Raw genomic sequence first — 22,287 nt, 5'->3', positions numbered from 1 at the left:
CACAGACCCCCCCATTCATGCTTTCTGCGAGAGTTTGCAGTCACTGGGATCCAGGCTTAGCTGTGATGGGGTTTTTTTAGTTGCTCAGAGGAATTCCAGTGCTCTGTGTGTTATGTAGGATTAGAAATGCCATGCTGAAGAAGTCGTCCTAAACATGAACAACTTTCTGTTGGAGAAGGAAAACCTCTGCTGGATGGTTTGAGAAAATCTGGTCCTTCTCTCCCTCAGCTAAAGGCATCTGCATCTGGCTTGAGGCTCAGTTTATTCAGCTGTGCTCCCTCTCTTGTCATTCTTATAATCAGTGGAGTGAACCTGGGCAAAAGAAAGTAACCTTTCTCCAGAAGGCATTTCACACTCTAAAACCTGTGAACTCAAAACGCTGTGAACTCTATTCCCAAACAGATTCTTTGCTGCATTATCTAGTGTCCTGAGCAAATGATCAGAGCAAAGGCTATCTGGCAGAAATGAAACTGAGCAAAGGAGCAGAGGGCAATTCAGACAGCAAGAGCACTCTTCTCTTTGGAATCATTCCACACAGGATAACATGGCCTGAATACAAGAGGCTGAAGAGACATTTTCAGCAATGACATACCATGGTGGATCACTTATTTTATTTTTGACATGCCCACACACAGTGAGCTGGCAAAAGTATTGCTGAGGTAGTTATTCCCTTGCTATTCCTAAAACAACAGGAAATCAACTATTTCAACATGCACAATTAATAAAGAACTGTGAATATCAGTGCTCCTTTCTAACAACACAACTAAATATAACACAATACTTTTCTTCTCTGCATATAAATAAATGCATTTCCATTGCTGCCCAAGAGAGTACATTTTGCCCAAAACATGTGTTTTACAGGGCTACAGGTTTCCTCTTTTGCATGGAACAATCTTGGAATTTGGGTGTTTAAAGTGATATTTTTGGTCAATTCCCTGAGTGACTGGTGTGACAACAAAATGTGAGCAAGAGAGCAAACAGACACACTATTGTTTCCTCTTTTTCATTGACTTCTGACAAATGGTTTTCTCAGAATCACAAGACACTTTAACTGCAATTGCATCTTTTCCCTCATCACCAGACTGTTCTTAGCAGTCAGCTTTGCTGTCTTACTCCACTGTCTCTACTAGTTAAGGAAAAAAATTTGCTTGTGCACTATCCTCCTCTCATCCTCTATTAAATGTCCCTCCTCCATTTGCTAATTCTACTAGCTTCTCTGTAGGCAGAGAAAAAGTGTTGGAAAAGTGTAGCAAAATCACTCACGCCTTGTACCTGCTTTTGTTCTTTAGCCTTACATAAAATCACACAAGTGGCCAAAGCTACTGTGATTTCTCTCTTGACTTTTTCCCAGTTGCAACTTTTACTCAGTTGCAAACTTGACTCTAGTAAAGCTTTTGTACCATGCACTGAAACCTCCACAGTGCAAAAGCCAGAGATCTGTGGCCATCATTCCATAAGGATGTGATATTTTCAGGTGTCACAGCACTTCTTTCATGGCTGTCTGACTCCAAATACAGTTGAAGTCCTACACACCACACACAGCCATGTCACCCCTTTTTCCTGTCCCCAGAGGTGTTCAATCTGAGATCTTTTCTTCTGTATATAAAGAGGGGTATGTCTCTGTTTCACTCTGGATTCTCAATAACTCTATTAGTAAGATGAGTGTTTTGCAGATCCACCAATTCTCTTTGCATGACACACTTGAAAGCAAACAGCTCTCTCACTTCTCTAAGAGCCTGGAAAAACAGGGATATTGTTTTCCTCTCTTTTTTTTTTTTTTTTTTTTTTTTCTCTAAATCTTCCCAGTGTTTCTAGTTTCAAAGTCCATAGGCAACATATTTGCCACACACAAGCTATGGGAGTTACTTTCTTTTCCTGACACAGATGCTTTGTGTCAAGTCATGTGTCCACAGTGAAGAGAGGACAAATCAGCTGTCAACAATTTGGGTGTTTTTTAACCACTCTAGGAACTCGGCTCTCTGTCTGAATTTTTCTGTAAGTGCATGGTAATAGGAATGAGGAACCACATCTTTTATGAAAACATTTCACATAGGCTTTTCCTTTTCAAACATCTCTGTTACTGTTCATCTTATTTTTGATGTGATACTTGTAGGGCAAAGATTGTGTCACTGAGGTCTCTCTTTTGACCCTGAACAAAATACCTCAACTTATTGCTAGCAAATACCAAAGTAAAAATCTGTGTTCAAAATAATAAAAATATATTTTTATTGTATGCTATTCAGCGTATACAAGGAACCATATCAGCTGCAGCTGCTTCTCTTTTTTTTTTTTTCTTGTGTGTTAAGAAACATCTTATACGTAATGGCAATGATTTAGCAGTGAGAACCTGCTTTTATTAACCACAGGGCTGTTCAGTGTGTGCCATAGGAATGGACATTGTGGCAGTGGCAGAAGAACATCCTTATGTGTCGTGTCCTCTGAGGAATTCTGCAGGTAGGGGCAAGTTACCTGCATAAGGCTGGGCCTTCATGAACACCATTTAGAAGGGAAATAGATGACAAGGTTGCCTTATAGATTAAAAAGTCATCAGGCAATCTACATTCAAAAATCTGATACAGGCAGCAAAGTGGTTTGCAACCACCTGACCTTTCGAAATCCTGGCTATGGAGACACATTTGCCTTTCTTGCTTATTGGGAAATTCCTTTCCACCAAAATCGGTACATAATTATGAAAAAAGCAGGATAGAAGCCATTGCAAAGAACAGCAGAAGAGTTCTTTCAAATTATGTGTCTTAGAAAAAAATATATATATCCAGAATTGTAAAAAGTCGCATATAAACTCCCAAGCTTTTAAAGTCAGGAAGTTTTTAGCCACAAAGCACTGATTCCATGTGCATCCCCATTCACCAAATGCCTGTTATTAAAAACAACACCTAAAATATCTAAAGAACAGTTCACAAACTAAGATATCCCATCAGGAAATATTTCAGTGAGACATGAATTGGCTGATGAAAATATGTTCGGATTCAGGCGTAATTCCATAGGAATGTTTATCTTCCTTTAAACTTAGGACAAATTTAAGCCTACGCTCCCACAGTGATCACTGGTTTGCAGGTGTCAGTAACACACAGGCTGAAGTAGCATCAGCTGTAAGACCCAAAACTGAAATCCCCCTTCTTGCTGCTGGCTGCCAGCGGAAACGGCCCCGAGATTGCGGGTCTTGCACAACCCAGAGTTTCATGTTCATTGTGCACAACGTAATCACATTCCCAGGGTGACTAAAAGCAAGGAAAAAATAAAACATGAACGTTTAACCATTGCTGTGTGCTGTGTGTCACAAACGCTCGTGCTGGCAAAGAGGTCCCAGCTGGGTTTGAGCTCCTGACAACAAACGAAGCAAACGCAGCCACCGATGTGGAGCCGAAAATGAAATTGTCGAGACTGAGAACCGCAGCTTTCAAATAGCCGGGAGGTGCTAAAACACCCCCTCACCAACACACCTACGACAGCTCCAGGTGCGGTTCTGTTCTCTATCAAACCCCATTCAGCCATTTACAAAATACGGAATAAATATGCTATTTATGCAAGCATACACCTAAGCGTACTTTGAAGTGCAACTTTCCCGCTTCCCAGGCAGGATTCTTCGAGATCACCGGGGGCTGGGGCCCCGATCTCCAGCGCTCCGGAGCCCGGAGGAGCCGCTGTGTCCGTGCCCAGCCCCGGCTCCCCGGCCGCGCTGAGGGCCGGCCCGCCTCACGGGGCCCGGCGTCCTCCCCCAGGGCACATGGACTTGCAGGAGCCGGGATCCCCATTCCAGCGGCACCGACGGGGCTCCGAAAGGGCTCGGTGGACTCTGGAAGGGCTCTGTGGCCTCTAGAAGGGCTGCGAGTGGGTGCCCGAGCTCCCCTCACGACCGGGCCAGGCCGGGTCCCGCGCAGCGCAGCGCCCCGGCTGCTCGGAAGGCGGAAATCCCCGGCGGACGAGGCGTGGGAGGGATAAAGGAACGGCTCGAGGCGGGCGGCTGCTGCTCGGCTCGGCTGGTTCGGCACGGCTCCGGCACGATGAAGCCGCGAGGGTGAGTGGTGGCCGCGGGGAAGGGTCGCTGCCGCCGCTCCCTGTGCGCGCCGGGACGCGGCGGCCGCTGCCCGGGCGGGGATGCGCATCTCCCTTGGGAAACGCGAGTTTTGCTGCTGCTACTTCTGTGGTGGGCAGAGAAAGCGCTGGCGGGGGTTGGGCTGCTAAAATGCAGTCAGGGCGACCCTCGGACCCGGGAGGGGGACCGGCAGCGCTCCCGGAGCCCGGAGGGGGAGCCGGGCGTTACCTGAGCTCCCCCTCAGCCCGGGCAGGGATCCCCTGTCCGTACGCGGCCGTCGAGGGCTCCAGGCAGTTATCGGGCCTTTATGGATATTTTCAGCTGAAGGGTTGCGATGGGACATGACTCTGCTGGGGTTTATTGCCCCGGGTAGCGCTGCTTTACAGCAGGTGTGAGGAAAGCTCCGCAGGTGACCTGCTCAGGGCACCTGCTGATGGAGAAGAGCTGTCGCCACAAGGTCAGGGGACAAAGCGGGTCTCAGCAGTGGAGCAAAGCCCCCAGAGCTGGTACTGCAAGCATCAGGATGTCTTTGCCTGGCTAGAGCGTGCCACGGCAGCAGCATCCCGTGGCTTTAAGATGAGTAGTGATGAAAAAGTTGAGGTGCTGGTAGGAAGAATCATCTCACCCATGAAAGGAGAAGTGCAACTTTCTCCTGCTTCACACGGCGTTTTAAAACACTTGCAGAAGGGGAAGGTGTGGGAAAGAATTGAAAAAGTTAAAAAATGTAAATATTTTTTAAAAATTATGAGAGCAAGACCCAAAGACGTTTGTGCACTTATGCCAGTAGTTAATTGAGCTCACAACTAATGGTGGACACAGGATCTGAGTGAATGTAGAGGGCCAAAGGGATGTTTCTCTGCAGGCAGAGCATTTCTCCCTTGAATTTTGGAACTAAAGCCATTCCAGGGGAACATCGTAGGTGGACACCGCCCCCACAAAACCACAGCTGCAGCTTCCTTCAAGAAGGAGGATGAGGCATCTCTGGATCTGTCTAACCTTGACTGTGGCATCACTTATTAAAATGAGAAATCAAGATCTGCTTTGTATACATACATATGAGAATCAGTTCTGGCTGAATATCTAAATGTCTGTTGGCATTAGCAAATGCCTACCATGGGAAAATCCCTAGAGAGTCACATAAGCATCAGTCAGTTGTTGTTTTCATTCTATTCAAATGAGTTGCTATATCCACCACTTCTAACTTCGGATGGGGATAATAAAACAAACACAGGTATGGGATTAAGAAAGATTGATGACTACATGAGCTGAGCTTGCCAAGACAGACCTCTACAAGCCTGGCACAAAAGTGATGACTCCTGAACAGTGTAAAAAATACAACAGAAAAAAAAATACAAATCCATGTGTAAAGGCCACTGTCAAAATCTTTACACTTAGGTTTATGCATTAGTAAAAGAAAATCTGTTGTTGTTCTGTTTTGTAGGGTTGTATGTTTTACATATTTTATATTGGTTGATAAACTGTTTAATGAAAGAGAAGTAGTAGAAGAGACAGAACAGAATGTTTAGGTGTGCTTCCCTGGGAGACTTCCTTTGAAACTGATTGCAGATTTACTGAAGAAATAGAGCAGAAATTTTCCACACTGGGCATCTACTTAAACTTTTCAAGCCTCATCTATCAAATAATTTCAAAGAACACAGAGGCTACCTGGAAGAGAGGCTGGACAGTGTTAAAGGAATAAAGTAGGGATTTATTCAAAAGGCCTTCAAAGGATACACCTTGGGCAGTACAAGAGCCTGGCTGTGGCTACACTCAAGATGGGTTCCTGGGTCACACCTTTTCACACTTTTATAAGTTTTGGTCTATTTACATATTGGGGTTAATTGTCCAATTACAGCTTCAGGTTATGGAGTCCCATCCTCCCTGATTGCTCTCCTCAGTTCTCTGTTACACTTTTTGGGGCTGAAGCTGCAGTGGTGTCCTTGGTTCTGGGCCTGGAAAATGATTGTTTTATCTAATTAAACTGTGAAGAGAACTTGCTAACACTTTATGTGAAGTTCAGAATTCTGTGCTAATGCAGTACAGAATCTGGAAAATGTGAAAGCTAAAACTTAAGGCATCATGAGAACTGTGGGGGAAGGGAGCCAGCTGAACCTGGGTAGTGTGGCCTCTCAGTCCTGCTTGCAAAGGTGAGCTGGGTACACTGGTGACAGGCCAGTGCTCATGTCACTCTGGCTTTGCAACCCTATTGCACCTGAGCAGTGTCAAGGTGGCCAGCTCAGCCACACAGTTCTCATTCCAGAACTTTTCCAGCATTTTTCTTTCATTTCCCACAGCAGTCTGGAGAGCACAATGTGTAACTAGGTGTGATGGTGAAAGGCTGTTTTAAAGTAATTCACAGGGAAGTGCTGTCCATTTATCTTAAACCCCTGTGGGATGAGAGTTACATCACTTGGGCTTTATAGGTGGGTTAAACTGGGTTTCCTATGGCCTCCTTTCCTTTGGAGAAACTCCTGCAGAAATTTGCCCCTCCTCAGTAATCAAACACACCAAATTCTTCCCAGCAAAAACCTTTGCACAGCTCTCCACTATCTGCAGGTTTCCTGTTTACACATTTTTACTTGGTGCACAACCTGGTGGGCAGCATGGTCAGCTGCTGTTTTCCTTTAACCAGACAAAATGACTCCTTGAATTTCAGCAAAAGGTTGGAAAACCTGGGCTTTGACCTGTGCAGCCACTGTCCCTCCCAGTGACCCAGACAGCCTCCAGAGCCTGTTTGTCCAGCAGACCAATTGATTCTTTCAGAAGAGAAGACAGGCCCAGCACCAGCTTCATGCCCTCTGCCCTGATTCCAATATTAGTGCATTTTGCTGCTATTTGTGGCCTTGGCCACCAAACCACTGCTGAGTTGTAGAAACAGAAGTTTTGCAGCTGTCAAAAATGCAAATACTTAATGGGGCATTACATAGAAGCAGTACCTAATTTACCTATTTCTGGCACTATATTAAAACAATCAAAATTGGGTTTATTGCTTATTTAAACAACAGAGATGCCAAGTCAGTTGTAACTCCCGTTTGATTTTCATTTTAGGTATGGATTTCTGTTACTGCTCCTTCTTATCCTCAAAACTGGTAAGTTCAGAAAAACTCAGTAAAAATTTAACTGCCCTCCCTTCAATGTGTTTGGCCAAATGCACAAAATAGTTGTAAAATGCACAATATGAACATCTCTGTGTTTTCTACAAGATACTGAAAAATTCCTCAGAGTGAAATGTTTCTCTGGCATGCATCAGGGAAAAAAAGCACAATCAATTTCTATCATTTTCATTGCAGAGAACAGCAAGGGATCTTATGGATGCTCTTGCTCAGATTGCTTTGCTTGCTCCCTGTGTACTTATCTCTGTCAACAAAAGGCCTTAGAAGTGAAGTAATAAGAGCTGCTGATAAGCAGATAAACATAATCAAGGGTAGAATTATACGTCACATTAACAAGTAGCCAACACTAGTAATTTTACTACTGCTTATTAGTGGTAAATTTACTCCTACTACAAGTGGAGTAAATTTGCTAAAATATGCTCTTGCATATTTTAGAACTATGGTTCTAAAATATCCCTTGCAAAACAACGGTAGAATTAAATCGCACCACCTGGTGATATTGAAGTGTTTTTAAAGTTCTCTCCTCTGTTCTTGCTTAATCACTGAGAAGGACCTCAACAAAGTCACCAAGGAAACTCCCTGGCCCCAATATCAAAACAAACTGTACCAGATTCAGTAGATGCTGGCTGGCCAGGATGAAACCATGACTGGTTTCTGGCCAGTCATGAAGTTGCACCCATCTTGCCAGGGCATTACTTTTCCTGCTATTCCAACAGGTTTCCCAAAATCTAAGCCAAGCAATTGTGTTGCAGTTCAAGCTTGTTATTTCAGTCCCAGTGCCTGGTAAACATCCTGCCTTTCTCCCTGCAAGCACTGTGGTAGTTTTAGACCAGGGTGCCCAACTCAGACGTGTAGATGAGCTGTTTCTGTTCAGTGCTCCCTCACAAAGACAGGTTCCCCTTTAACATTGACACCTCCCTCCCACCTCACCACTGTTTCTGCATTTCCAAACCTCCATTCCTGTCATCTTCCTTCCCCTCAGCCATCCACCCACGTAATCCCTTCCCCCAGCTGCAATCTCTCCCATCCAGCCCCGTGCCTGACCACTCTTGCCTGGCACTGACAACACAAGCACTGCTTTGGTGCCTCCAACCAGTTGCACCAGTGAGGTTTTGGCTGCTGGTCTGGATCCAGCAGGGAGGCTGTGGCAGAGCTGCCCAGCCCTGTGGGACTCACTGAGCTGTGCTTTCTGCACCAGCTGTCAGCCACCTCGTGCCTTTGCCTTGCCCACATGGAGCAGAGGCTGCCTTTCTCATCTCCAAAAGGCAGGAAAAGTGTTCTGAAAGCCAGATAAGGTGCTGACTTTGCCTCAAGTGACCCTCAAGATGTAAATGTCTAATGAATGTGTCCCTGGAGGTACCTGGGTGTGCTGGTTTGCCAGCTGAGTGTATTTGTTCAGAGGGTGTCACTGACAGTAGCAGTAAAATGTGGTTGCTTTGTCATGCCGGCTTTGAGAAATACTACCTTTACTCCCCTTCTTAATTTTTTGGGTCTCAAAATAATGGCAGCACTCTTTTATCAATGTTTCCACTTCTTGTGATCTAAGTGGAGTTATTTGGCATTTTTCTTAACAGCTGAGTGTATTTGTTCAGAGGGTGTCACTGACAGTAGCAGTAAAATGTGGTTGCTTTGTCATGCCGGCTTTGAGAAATACTACCTTACTCCCCTTTTTAATTTTTTGGGTCTCAAAATAATGGCAGCACTCTTTTATCAATGTTTCCACTTCTTGTGATCTAAGTGGAGTTATTTGGCATTTTTCTTAATTTTAAAAAAAGTGATTATTGAAGCATTAGGACTTGAATATGTGTCTGCAGTCAGTGTGCAAAGTGAAATGTGGGTATCCGTGGGGCTAGGAATGATTAGCACTCAGAGAAAAGGTCCCTTTGGACAATGCACAGACAAACAGACATGGAGAGAATTAGCCACTGGAAATTTGGAGGATAGGAATGACTAGGAAGAGAGCATATTCACCTACCTGCTATAAAACTAATACTAGAGTCTATATGTGGTATAATGTACTTGAAAGTAATTTTTCCCCACATAACCTCCCTTTTTTTTTTCGCTCTCTCTCTTTTAATCTTGTAGTTACCGCAGCAGAGAAGAAGAACATCATCAGTAAACTTGGAGACGACGTCACACTAAGTTGCATTTATAATGAAAAGAAACCCTTGCAATTAAAAAATCTACGGGTATACTGGCAAATAGCTGATGATTCCTACCAAGAAAAGTGTTCAGTTGTACATGCACTGATCTCTGGCCAAGATGACAACAGTAATCAGTGTATTCGCTTTAAAGACAGGACTCAGTTATTCTGGGATAGGTTGGAAAATGGTGATTTTTCTCTGCTATTGCTAAATGTCAGCCAGAGTGATGCACATACATACAAATGCATAGTGCAGGAGAAAACTGAACTTGCCAAAGTGATTCACCAGGCAGAAGTGGTTCTCAGCTTAGCAGGTAAGAACTTGTGTCACTTTGCCCAAATTCTCATTTCCACTTTTCATATTTGTGCTATTTCAATATTATATTTAAGCACAACTTTAATTTTGAAACAGACTTCTGCTCTTTGCTGAAATGAAGTCTGCTCTGCTTAATTTATATGTTACAGACAGGGAACGTAAACCTTGGAGAATGCATGTAAAAACTGTTTACCCAGTGTCTGTTTCTTTTCTTCTTGTTTTTCATGGGTATGAGAGCTCTTGCATGTGACTGGGTGTCAGCAACTAAAGTTGGTAATTTCTTCCTTTGGGTTTGGCTTTAGCTTTCTGCCCTCCCAGTGCTTGTCTCAGCTCTCTGGTTTACAGACCAAACCTGCAGGTGTTTCTCTTTCAAGTCATGAGGGTGATGTGAAATCCAGCACTTTGTTCAGAATCCATCCCAAAATGTTGCCTTTCCAGTACGTTTCAAAATGTCAACAACTCTTTATTTTTCTTCTTGCTCTCCAGCGAGTTACAGCCAACCAATACTCAGTGGACCAATAAGAAACAGTGACAGCACTGGAGAGGAGGTGACCTTTTACTGCAGGTCTGGCAATGGATACCCAAAGCCCAATGTTTACTGGATCAATAAAGTGAACAACAGTCGCCTGAATTCATCACAAACAGACATCACACCCCACAATGATGGCACTTTCAGTGTTTTCAGCATGCTGAAGGTGAAAGCCACTTCTAACATGCAAATAGAGTGCTCCATAGAAAATGAGATGCTGCAGGAAAATCTGTCAGCCAACTGTAAGTTCCCTCATGCTGGCTCTATTTTCTAGGTAGCAGGAGTATCAACCAGCATGTCTCTGTTTGTAGATGCACACTAATAACAGCTATGCATTAATTCAGTAGCTCCAAAATGTTCTGAGAAGATCTCGGGCTTTGTTTCAAGCTCCAGTTATGCTTAGCCAATGGACTTGATGTTTAAATCTTCCACAGTGAAGTAAATAACCCACCAAGTGTGTTATGACAAAAGCACTGAGAAGCTCTTGCATCTGAGGCAGTTGTTGAGCTTAACCTTTTAGTTCCTCAGGAACATGATGGTTTGGGGAGTCAGGTTGTTTTTTAGGGGCCACCATAAAGCAGATCCATGATTTCTGACCCCCTACACAATGGCCTTGCAACACTAACATTTGCTTTTTACTCTGCCGAGTTCCAAAGTTCAATTTCCAGTTTCTCCAAAACTCAGTTTAATACAGTGCACAACTTAAACTAGGTCTGCAGCAAATGGGCAATATAAGCTCAATAGAACAATATACCTTAGCACAAGTATAATGTGCTAATTATTACTGATGTGATGATTAATAGTAAAAGCAAGTATTTAGTCACTCAATTCTTCACAAAACCAGAAAGCTATTTAAAAAAAAAAACAAAAAGGTATTAAGAAGTTACAGTTCCAGTACCACTGCTGTAGTTCATTATTTCCAAAAACCTGTGCAGAGAATCTGTCTGGAGTGGAAGGCTGGTCTGGAGGTGGCTGTTTGATCTCACTGCTGTCCAGCCACGCTTTTCTCTCACAGGTCTCTGCACCCTGGTGCAAGGATCTTGCAATGTTTCCATAACTGTAGCTGGGTACCCACAGCTAATTTACCTGAACACCCCAAACACTGATCCCATGCATGTAGGCAAACAATACAAACTGTTTCCAGGAGCAAAAATTGAACACATGAGCAGAAGTTGCACAGTAGAGTGTTTATGTGATAATACGCCGTGCTGTCATCCCAAATTAAAGGAAAACTAAGTAACCTCATCATTAGTTTCCTAATGACATTGCCATGTTTTCTTCTGAGGGAAAAAGACCTTCACGTTACTACTTTGTGGCTTTTTTTAAAGTCTCACAATCATACTTGAAAGAAGAAGAGACGTGATTTGAAACCTTCAGTTTGCAGCAATGAGTGAAGATTCTTCACTAATTTCAGGGAAGCAGGTTTTCACCCATATTTCTGAATACTATCTGATTTACATTATAGATTCTATATAGATTTATTTTCAACTGAGTCTAGATACAAGACCAAACATACAGTCTCTCAAAGCTGGAAGGAAAGAAGAAAAAGGAAAAATGGATGCAATTCTGTGATATGATGACAGGGAAGAATAAACTGGTATTTAGACATAATTAGTTGGAGATGTGTCTCACTCAGAAGGAATCACCAAAATCACAGTGATATGAATAGCACAAATCTTGACTCCTTCAGAGTTTTTTATGCATGTAAAACCTGGTGAAATATTTGCCTGGTATGAAATGTGAAAATTTACACCTTATGACATCCTTTTGTATTTATTTCTATTTATTTATTGTAGACACGCAGCAGAAGAAAAGCAGTGGTCCTGGCACAGAAAGTGACAAAAATACAGAAAAAAAAGGACGAGGTGCTCAAGCAGCTGGCATCATTAGTATTGTCTTTGTGATAGGTATTCTAACTGGTTTAATCTGCTGGCTGTGGAGAAGGAGGTCCTCTAATCTAGTGTCCTATAAAGGTAATGAGACTTCATTTGCATGACCAAATTATAACAATCCTTTTACACTTGCCAAAATACTTAATGTTATCCAACAGGAAGAGATGAAGTATGACTAAGCTGCCTCCACTTGGCAGTAGGAAATCAGGCCATTAACAAAAACTTGGGGTGCCCTGGGGAGGAAATGTAATGCCCCAGGATATGTTATGATTTTCTCTTCCTGTGTCTGAACCTTTCTTCCTGTGTCTCTGTCTTTCGCCAAGCTGGGGGTGTTTAGCTTGGAGAAAAGGAGACTCAGGGGTGACCGTATCAATGTCTACAACTCCCTGAAAGGTGCCTGTGCTCACCTGGGGCTTGGCTCTTTCTCCAGGCAGCACTGACAAAACCAGAGGACACAGTCTCAAGCTGCACCAAGGGAAATACAGGCTGGATATCAGGAAAAAGTTTTTTACAGGAAGGGTGATAAATTTCTGGAATGGCTGCCCAGAGATGTGGTGCAGTCACCATCCCTGGGGGTGTTTAACAAAGCCTGGATTTGGCACTGGGGGCCAGGGTTCAGTTGAGCTGTTGGGGCTGGGTTGGACTCGCTGATCTTGAAGGTCTTTCCAACCCAGTGATTCTGGGAATTCTGAGCCTCACAGGAAGTCATTTCTGGATGTGAGAGTAACTCAGACTTTGTATCTGTTCAGGCCATGATTTGTCAGCTGTGATCCCTGCAGGCTCCTTCTGGACAGATGGCATGAAACAGGACCGGGGTCAGTAGCTTGCTCAGCTTAGCACAGTTCGAAGCAGAAATCAGAGCATAATTCAATCCTGAGAGCTTTAGTGTCACTGGCTGGATGATCAGGGTCAGGATCCTACTGGATCAAGCAGAAATGTCGCTGGTCACAAGGGTACCCTCATGTGGCTGGATTTGCCCACGTGTGTGACTCTAAAAAAAGCTCTAAGAGACATCTTGTGGACCAGACTGAGTCTGCCAACATAGCTGAGCACTTGCTCTAACCCTCTATCCAGGAGCCAACATCTAAGGGACAGAGCAGGGACAACCACACTTTTCATGGACAGGGACAATCCATGTTTTCAGTCCATGCCCTCTTCCTCAATGTTAGCATCCCTGGGTGCCTCAGAAAAGATCAGGGGAAAGCAGAGTCACGATCTTGTGCAGGATCTGCAGCAGCTCTTGTAGAAGTCATGTCCTTCCTACAGAAACAACCCAAGAGTGAGCAGGACTCTGTCTCAAGACAGGGAGCAGGGCTATCACTTCAATCCCAAAATCTCTCCTTTCTGAAATGGTGGCCTGGGTTGTAAGCAAATAGAATATTGGATTGCATTTTACAGAACATTTAGCACATTGAACCCTCAGCTTTGGTGGATGTTGCTTAATGTTAATCTCATTTTTCTGAACTCTGTCGTTATATATCCTACATGCTGAAACCCATGCATTTGTTTCAGCAGATGTCCAACAAAGAGAAGACCAAGGAGGACTCAGCTGTAAGTATTAAAAATATATTATTTTGTTTGTCTCAAATGACTTCATAGCTTCAGTACTCAAGTTCAGCACAAGCCTTTAGATTAGACTTGCTGGATGATACAAACTGAAGCATTTCTTTGTGCACTACATCCTGGGTGGTCTTTAGCTGGGATACAGGAACATAATTTGCATCATGTCTGTGAACCTGAGCCTATACACACCCAATTAAAAAAAAAAACAAACCTCCTTTCCTAGAAGAAACATGCTCTTCAGACCTTCACCATATTCTTATTTTTATTTTTATTGCCATGCAATATTGCAAGCCAGCTGGTTTACAAATTCATTTGTTATTTATAGTAGGGAAAAAATGAAAATTGAGTGAGAAAAATGACAGATTTGGGAAAAAAAATTGGACAGAGGACTTGCAAGAGTACAGGGTGAAATATCTGCCTATTTGATATCTCATTTGGTAGCTTCTACTGAATCTAATCACTGTTGCCTGTGTGTCTCTGCAGAACAGGCAGGAAATATTGTGGTTTCACTAAAACTGTACTAGTTAAAGCATGGTTTGCTGTAGCAGATGCTGTGAATGTACACAATTCATAGTATCAAGCAGAAGCAAAATAACCCTTAAATAAATAAACCTGTAAAAAAAGGTTTTACTTTTCTTGGAACTTCTTTGACCATCATAGGAACTGGGTTAATGGTCAGTTATTTTTCAGGCCATAGCCTGATCCCCAACATTTGTGGTTGATAAACATCAACAGCCATTGCATTCCCTCCTGCAGAGTATAATCTATGGAGGAGGATGGATTTTCTCTTTAAAATAAAGAGACATTTTCTCCTTTTTGTTCCTAGGAACTGCATTGACGTAACACAAGCAGCTCATTTAAGGTCAACTTTTTCTTCTCCAGACTGACTTATACCAGGCCCTTCTTGGTCTGATCCCTGGACTTAGCCCATTAGTAAAAAAACCTCTGTGACATAAATAAGAGTAAATATTTATCTTGTTTGTCTTGAAGGCTGCTGTAGCATGATTTGTTCATTAAGAACAAACCAAAGGCACCTTTCAGATGCTGTCTTTTCGTTGTCATTTCTCCACTCAACTTGTGGAAGAGGAGGTGGGACAGCACCTCCTCTTTGGTGGCTCACTGATGACAGAAGGTGTCCCACCTCTGAGGGCCATGTTTTGGGCACCCCAATTTAAGGGAAACTTGGATTAATACCAGAGAAATGAAACTGGTCCAGGGAATGTGATCTCTGGTGAGAGATGGGTTATGTGTGTTTAGGCTGGAGAAGGCCAGGCGGATTAAGGACACAATAACAACCCTCTTCAGAGTGTCTTTTGAGAGGAAGGGACAAGTTATTTATTTTGCTAACCCAGCTGACACTGCAGTTAAGGCACAGCAGACTTAAACAAAGGAGATTTAAGCCAGATGTTAGAAGAGATTGTCTAAGGGTAATGATAGTTGAGCACTGAGGCAGAGTTTGTCCAGGCTATCAAGCCTCCATCAGTCCAGGTTTGCTGCTTTGTGATTTCTTAACAAAAGAGAAAACCAGTATCTGTCAGGAATTATTTAGAAATCAAGCTGGTACTACCTTAGAACAAAAGATGAGCTTTAGGAGAAATTCCAGTCTAATTCAATCCTTACGTGGTATTTTCAATCTTGTTGTGGGTGCTAGATGGGGGATAAGGCCCTGGGGAGGTGCATCCAGGGGAATGCTCTGCCACAGCATTTTGCTTTTCAGTACTGCTGTATGAAGAAGGCCAGGTTGTTTCATGGCAGTGAGGATCCTGAATACTGCAAACCAAAATGAGATTACTGAAACTAACTTTGCTGTTACAAAGGCAAAAAAGAGTTTGGAAACTGGGAGGAAGGCAGATTGCAAAGAAGAGTAACTCCATCCTGGTGGGATTAGTCCTTCCAGACTAATCTGGAATTACCCATTCCAGTCAGTGGGGGAGGAAGCTCTGGTGAGGAGAAATTCAGTGCTGGAGCAGTTCTGGACTATTACCTGAAGGAATTCCTTCATTTCCCTAGAGGACCCAGGGGAAGCTGTTTTCCCTTGGCCACAGAGAGGCTTTGTACATCTCATTCTCTGAAATAGTTTTAAATGAACCCAAGGTGACACTGACATCCCTTCACAAGGGAGGCCACTTTTCCCATTTGCACAGAGAGGCACTTCCAACTGTGGCATGAGGACAGAAATCCCCAAGTGTCTTGGGTATCCAGGCAGGACTTCTCCCCATCAGTTCTCTCTCAGCAGCATGAAAGTCTTTTCCATAGCTTTGAAGCTTTTTCCACTGGTTACATATGAATTATTATTTCTGGGGAAGTTTTTTGTCTATTTTTTATTAAAATAAAAAGTGTCTTGGGTATCCAGGCAGGACTTCTCCCCATTCAGTTCTCTCTCAGCAGCATGAAAGTCTTTTCCATAGCTTTGAAGCTTTTTCCACTGGTTACATATGAATGATTATTTCTGGAGAAGTTTTTTTTGTCTATTTTTTATTAAAATAAGTTCTTTTGTTCTTACAGCACCTGCCTAAATGGAAGGTCTGCCAACAATTTGGGCAGCTGGAGATGTGTCAAGAGAAGCATCACTCCCTCAGTGGCAGCATTGTTTATAATACAAGTGACAGACTTCTGCCAAGAGAGATGGCAAAAAAAAAATTAAATAAAAGCTTCTAGAGCACAAGAGAGAGGAAAATCTGCTGGATTTTCATTCCAGCCACTGACTGTGTCCACAGAACAGCTGTGTCAGCACTCCAGCTCAGCACTTTGGACAGTCCTCTGTGATTGTCAGTGATTTGGACACCTGTACTGGGGAAAGCAGAAAGCCTGGGACTCAGCTGCTCTGTGCCAGACCACTGGAAGCTGGTGACTGTCCAGCCTCTCACCACAATCCTTGAGGACTGTCAGGAGCAGCCACATTCAGGAGCATGGGATGTTCTTGCTGTCACCTTACCCTGAGGATGGCTACTGCATGGGAAGAAAGGCAGCTAAAACCAAGAAAGAAAACTGAAGGGCTCTGCAGAGTGAGATTTGTGACCTCTTCCATGTTTCTCTGTCTAGACTACAATCCTTTCATTGTCTCTTTTCACCAACTGCTACTGTGTACAGAACCAGGCAGAACACTTTGACCCAGTCCTCCAAAAACAGGAGTTGCTCTAATGGGGTCAAATACTGAATTTGGTATCATAAGGGAAGGTGCCTTCTTTAAGCCTTGATAGCAATATTTTGGTTTTTACCAAATATTCCACCTAAAAAGGGGACTTCCACTTTCAACAGGAGCCAGCTGTGAGAAAAAAACAGGCTGTGTTTTTTAAAAGAGCACAATTAAAAATAGTGCTCTCTGCTATGTGAATGTCATGTTACCTGGACTTACCCTTCTCAGGATGGAACAAAAACTGTGGTTGAGCTCTGCTTGATTCAACTGAATCTTTATTTAAGCACCTTCCTGTGGCTTCCAGGGAGGATTTTAAACTGAATGTTTTAAACTGGACTTGTGCTTGTGTCTCATCCTTGCACACACCCAACAAAACAAAAAAGAACAAAAAACACATTCTATCAGTGTGCTGTCCATGAATGCCCAGAAAGCCAAGAGCTGCATTTTCCTTGTGCCAGTGCATGTGCCTTGCTGTTTCAGCCCCAAGTCAGCCAAACTGACTGGCTGAAAATAGCAAAACAGTAAAATTTGCTGATAATATGAAATTTTGAAGGAGGAGGAATTTTTACTAGCTATCTTTCCCAAATGGGACAGCTTCCCCATCTTGTCATGGGCAGATGGAGATTGTTATTTTAAATTGAGCTCTGGAAACACTTGACCTCTCCTACACCAGTTGCTAGACTAAAATTTTATGATTTTTGTGAATAAATCAGAGCCTTGTTTGTTCTTGCTCTGTGTGTAAGAGTTCTGTGTCCAGTAGCAACTGTGAGCTCAGACACTGATTTTTCATATGAAGATCAGCTTTCAATTTCCAGCCGAGTGAAAATTCTGTTGTGCTCACATCATGTGGAAGCAGGACCATTTGGCAATAGTGCAGCAGTTATTTTTTGTCAAAGCAATACCCCCAGGGAAGCTCCCAGCTGAGTTGCTGCGCTTTCCACTTTTATATTCTGCAACTGTAACGGTTCAAAGATATAAATGACCTAGCAGTGACTCTGCAATATGGTATTGAAACAAATTTAGAGTGGTTTTCTTACTTCTGGGCTACTTCAGGGATACACCTAAATACAAAAGCCTTTTCTTGCAAAATCTGTGCTTTCATTTAGATTAGGGTTGCAGCTATTCCTGGAGGTCAGCAAATCCTAGATGACATTCAAAGGATTTGGGAATTTTGTAACAACAGTTTTTTGTCTTCACTTGCCATGTTTATATTTTAAATAAAATCTATTCATTCTTCTAGATGTTTGACTAAATCTACCAACACACAGAGACAAGTCAATCCAAGCCATTGCCTCCCCCCAAAGTGAGTTTTATTTTAGCCACATCCCTCAGTGCTCCTTTTCAAAAGCCTCAGATAAGGGGAGACAAACACAACACAGAGCTGACCACCTTTGCTTTCTTTTGGCTCACACAACAAAATCCCTCCAACAGCACAACAAACTCCACAAAAGCCAGGCAGCAGCCTGAAGGCAGCACTAAGCCTGGGCTGATTCATCCCTTTCTCACCCAACTCCACAACCCCAAGCAGAGCAAAGGTACAGCACACACTCCTGCTTCCAGAACTGAAACCAGCTCATTGCACTCCCCCCAGACCAGTCTTGCACAGGAGCACCAGCATCCCTCTGCCTTCATTGAAGACAGCAGCTCACTTAAACACAAGAAAGCAACAGTTGATGCAGCTTTGGAGGAAGACTAATAAATGGACTCACTTTCACAGAAAAGGGAAAGAGTTTTGTTGTGGCATGGCTGGTAAACCACAAGTGGAAAGCCCCAAGAGAAAACATGTGTTGCTACTTAGTGATCTGGATCCATCTGTCCTGTTGTCAGATTCACTATTTAAATTGTTTTACCTGTGAAAGCTGAAGAATCTCTTTTGCTCAAAAAAGCATTCCCGTTTTTCCAGCTACCCTGACTCCAACATCTGCTCTCAGTAGCTGTTTGGCTACATCAAAGAAAACTTATTTGTTGCTTTTACATCTTGCAGAGTGAATCTTTCTTATATTTGTAGCAAACACACACAAAAGGTAATATTACCCCAAGTGTAATTTCTCCAACCTCTCTGTTTTCCAGAGGAAGAGAAACTGCTCTAAAGAATAAGTGAGTACAGCCTAACTCCACAGGGGGAAAACACCCCCATAGCTGTGAGGCTTTTGGGACTTTTCCTCTCAATATGTGAATTAGGGCCTTCAGCACCTCCACGATATGACATGGGATGGAATCATTGTAATCTGGTCCTCACTTGAGGATCACTGTGGAACTCCTGGAGCAAGTCTGGAACAAGGGTACAAAGGTGATGGGGGGACTGGAGCACCTCAGTGATGAGGACACGCTGAGAGAGGTGGGCCTGCTCAGCCCCAAGAAGAGACAACTGAGAGGGGACTTCAGCCATGTCTGTCATTGTCTGCAGGGAGGGGTCAGAGCAGGGAGCAGGCTCTGCTCTGTGGTGCTGACAAATGGGACAAGAGGAATGGGCAGAAACTGGTGGACAGAAAGTCCCACCTGAAAATGAAGAAAATTTTTGGTGAGGGTGGCTGAGCACTGGAACAGGAGGCCCAGAGAGACTGTGGAGATCTTCCCTGGAGATGCTCAAAAGCTGTCTGGACACAATTCTAAGTAATGTGTTCCAGGTGCAGAGAGGTTGGACTTGATGACCAACTGTGGTCCCTTCCCAACTCAGCCATTCTATGTTTATAAAAGACACCCCACATGTTCTTGGAGGTGATCTCCTCTGCATCTGGCACCCCAGGGAATTACAGAGCAGTGACTTCTATGCCATTCATCTCTCAGGATGCACTTAAGTGACAACAGGTCAGTTTGTACTATTACCTTCCAACACAGGAAAAATGCTTCCAACATTTCCTGTGTTATCAGCACCACTTAGCATAATTAGTGCATCTGAGCCATGCTCCCTGATGTCAAATGCAAGCCCTTGGCAGCTGCTCGTGACATTGCTGTTAATCACAAACTCTTTGTTTGCACATTGTTAGGAAAGAGCCTGTCTCCCATTTCAGTCTGGCACAGAAAACTGCTATGTAGGGATAGATACTCATATATCAAAGATGCTTAGGCTGACCTTTGAACTTGCCCAAAATAAGTCCCAAAAATGTACTAATAAATTACTTATTTGTTTTTCTGTAATTCCAAGAAGTTCTGCTTTGGATGACTGGACACAGAGTCGTGCTCAGAGTCACACAAGGCTGCCTGTAGCTGACTTGGTGCTTACACTCCTATCTCCAGCTTGCAGAGACCTTTTCCCACTTGCTGGACTGGAAAGTCTACTTTTTTGCAGCATCCACCCCAGTAGACATCATAAGTCAACAGAAGCTGTTTGCTAATTTTGAATGAGATTACACCGCACAAAAAAAAATAATCACCACTAAAAAAGTTTAGAAGGAGGGAAAAGATATCTCTCATTCAAACTGGAAATCTTTAAAGAATCTCAGTAAGAAGCAACAGTAACACAGCCATAATGTGGACAGGGAGTGACTGAAAATATTTTTTTCTTAATTTCTTCTGCCAGGTCAGTGCTGTCACATGTCATCCCTCTTACACAGCTGAGACTGCAGTTTCGAAACAAGATCAGATTTGCCTGCAAAAACAAATGTCCCACAACATCATGCTGGACTAGAAGCAACTCTACACCTCTCAATTCATCTCTCTATCAATCAGACCTACCATTACTGTGCTACCTAGCTTTTAAAATGCATCACCACCGCAGTTATCACAGTTACTGTGACTAAAAATAGGTCATGGAATAAAGGTGCAAAATGCCTGAACTGTAGCTAATTTTATAAGAGTAGGCAAACATGAAATATCTTTATCACCTTGTTGGAAGTTTTATTAACCAGCTCAGATCAGTGTGATTAAACTCTGCGTCAGCAAAGGACTGCAAGTCCTATCATAAACCTGGTCTTTGAAAGCCTTTGGTTTGGTTTTCCCTGCCCTCATGAACTAAGTCTGGGTGTGCCCATATTTCCATCTGGCTGTATCTGCAGCACAGAGGATTGCTATCTTATTCAAGATATATTATTGAATTCTCTTATCAAAACCATGAGAAAAATCCAGCCCTGTCCTGGCTCCTGACCTACTGAACAAGGCAGCAGGGCTGGCCAGATAGTGCTCACACTTTCCAGGAGATTTATTGACTGATTCTGCACAGGGTGGGACAGAGGGACACCACCCCAGGAAGGTCTCCTGCACTCCTGGCACCAGCTGGCACAGAAAGCATGCTCTGAAGGACTGGAGAAGCTGAGGAAGTGGCTTTGGAGACAGGGAAATCTCTGACAGGGTGAGCCTTGGTGCCAGGTCTCTTCTTAGCAGGTGGGGATCCCATTAGGAGTCCTGGGCACACCCCAGTGCTGAGGGGTAAGTGCCTTTGAGCAGGAAAAATTAAAAGAATATAAAATTAAACACATAAATAAATAACATCCAAACTTCACACAACCGTTCTGTTTAATTTCACATTATCTGTTTATTATTTGAAGTTGCATTTCTCATGACTACCATGGGGCAGATAGCTGCCTGCCCACGCTGTTATGTATGGGACAGTTTGATCCAGCTGAGAGGAGGAGCAAAAAAGAAAGGAGGAATAAAAATAAAATCTTTTAATCTGCTCCAGAGCAGTAACAATTTGCCAGTCCTCAAGAGATGAAACCTTGTGGGGGAAATTGACTGGTTTTAATTCATTTTTATTTTAAATAACCCTTAAAGAAGAGCTCCCATTAACAAACATATACTCTGGCCAGCTGGAATGATTAACCACAAAACCACCAGGCATGCACAGAGTGAGCCAGTGCCTTTCATCAGCATTTTTGGCAATGTGGCAAGTGCAGACCAGCTTCATATAATGTGTCTTAGCTTCATTTTTGAGCAATTCCTACTGCATCACAACATAATCTGGGTAGAAAATTATTTCTAAACAAAGTCAAAAAATGGTTCCTCAGAAACAGAAAACTTGGCCAAAGGAATCCACCAGATTCTGTGGCTGCATTTATTGCATCAGTAGACCTTCGAGTCTTGGGAAACATTATCTGCATTAGTACATAATCCATGTGTCAAATACCTCTTCCATTTTATACTTCATCAACTTTTGCATTAAAACTGGTTTTAGTGTTCCCAGCGCTCAGGCTCAAGCACCCTACAGCCATGAGGGATCCCAGGCACAATAGGTGTGCTCCTGTTGGAATATTTTTCAGAAGGTTTGGGGTGTGGTTGAAGGGCAGGACAGGAGAGGAATTGTTTGGTTTAGTCTCCAGGCAATGCTGCAGCAAACAGCAAGGAGGGAAGCACTGAACTTTTGCACCTAGGCAGAAGCCAGGTGAGGAGCTGGCTGTGAAGGTGGCAATGGACCCTGAACCCCTCCTACACAGGCCTGGCTTTACAGCCCAGCAATGCTCCTGATCTCTCACTGCAGCTTTTACAAAGCAAGCTATAATCCTAATCTCTGCGCTGGGCAGGGGGAGGAGGAGGTGAGACCAGCTCACCTGCCACGCCGGATTCCCAAAGAGGAAGTTCTCTGGGAATCTCCTGCTTTTAACCCCC

At 43.4% G+C, this 22,287-nt stretch overlaps 1 protein-coding gene across 3 annotated transcripts; it reads left to right on the top strand.

Annotated features, from left to right (window-relative positions):
- Positions 1–1,985: 1,985 nt before the first annotated feature.
- Positions 1,986–16,239, top strand: ICOSLG (inducible T cell costimulator ligand). Of its 3 annotated transcripts, XM_039729513.1 has the most exons (9): positions 1,986–3,476; positions 3,595–4,036; positions 7,103–7,143; positions 9,253–9,624; positions 10,113–10,397; positions 11,952–12,128; positions 12,797–12,862; positions 13,563–13,598; positions 16,116–16,239. In XM_039729513.1, the coding sequence occupies exons 2-9, from the start codon at positions 4,023–4,025 to the stop codon at positions 16,124–16,126; spliced, it is 1,002 nt and encodes a 333-aa protein (XP_039585447.1). In that variant the 5' UTR covers positions 1,986–3,476; positions 3,595–4,022; the 3' UTR covers positions 16,127–16,239. The 3 variants fall into 3 exon arrangements, with proteins under 3 accessions (XP_039585447.1, XP_039585448.1, XP_039585449.1); XM_039729514.1 differs by lacking the exon at positions 12,797–12,862 and having other exon boundaries at positions 1,994–4,036; positions 13,560–13,598; XM_039729515.1 differs by lacking the exon at positions 12,797–12,862 and having other exon boundaries at positions 2,005–4,036.
- Positions 16,240–22,287: the final 6,048 nt, after the last annotated feature.

Source organism: Passer montanus, unplaced genomic scaffold (genome assembly GCF_014805655.1).
Source record: "Passer montanus isolate IOZ18808 unplaced genomic scaffold, ASM1480565v1 scaffold69, whole genome shotgun sequence".
Classification (NCBI taxonomy): Eukaryota; Metazoa; Chordata; class Aves; order Passeriformes; family Passeridae; genus Passer; species Passer montanus.
Note: the sequence above shows the minus strand (reverse complement) of the source record. Positions and strands in the feature narration are given on the sequence as shown.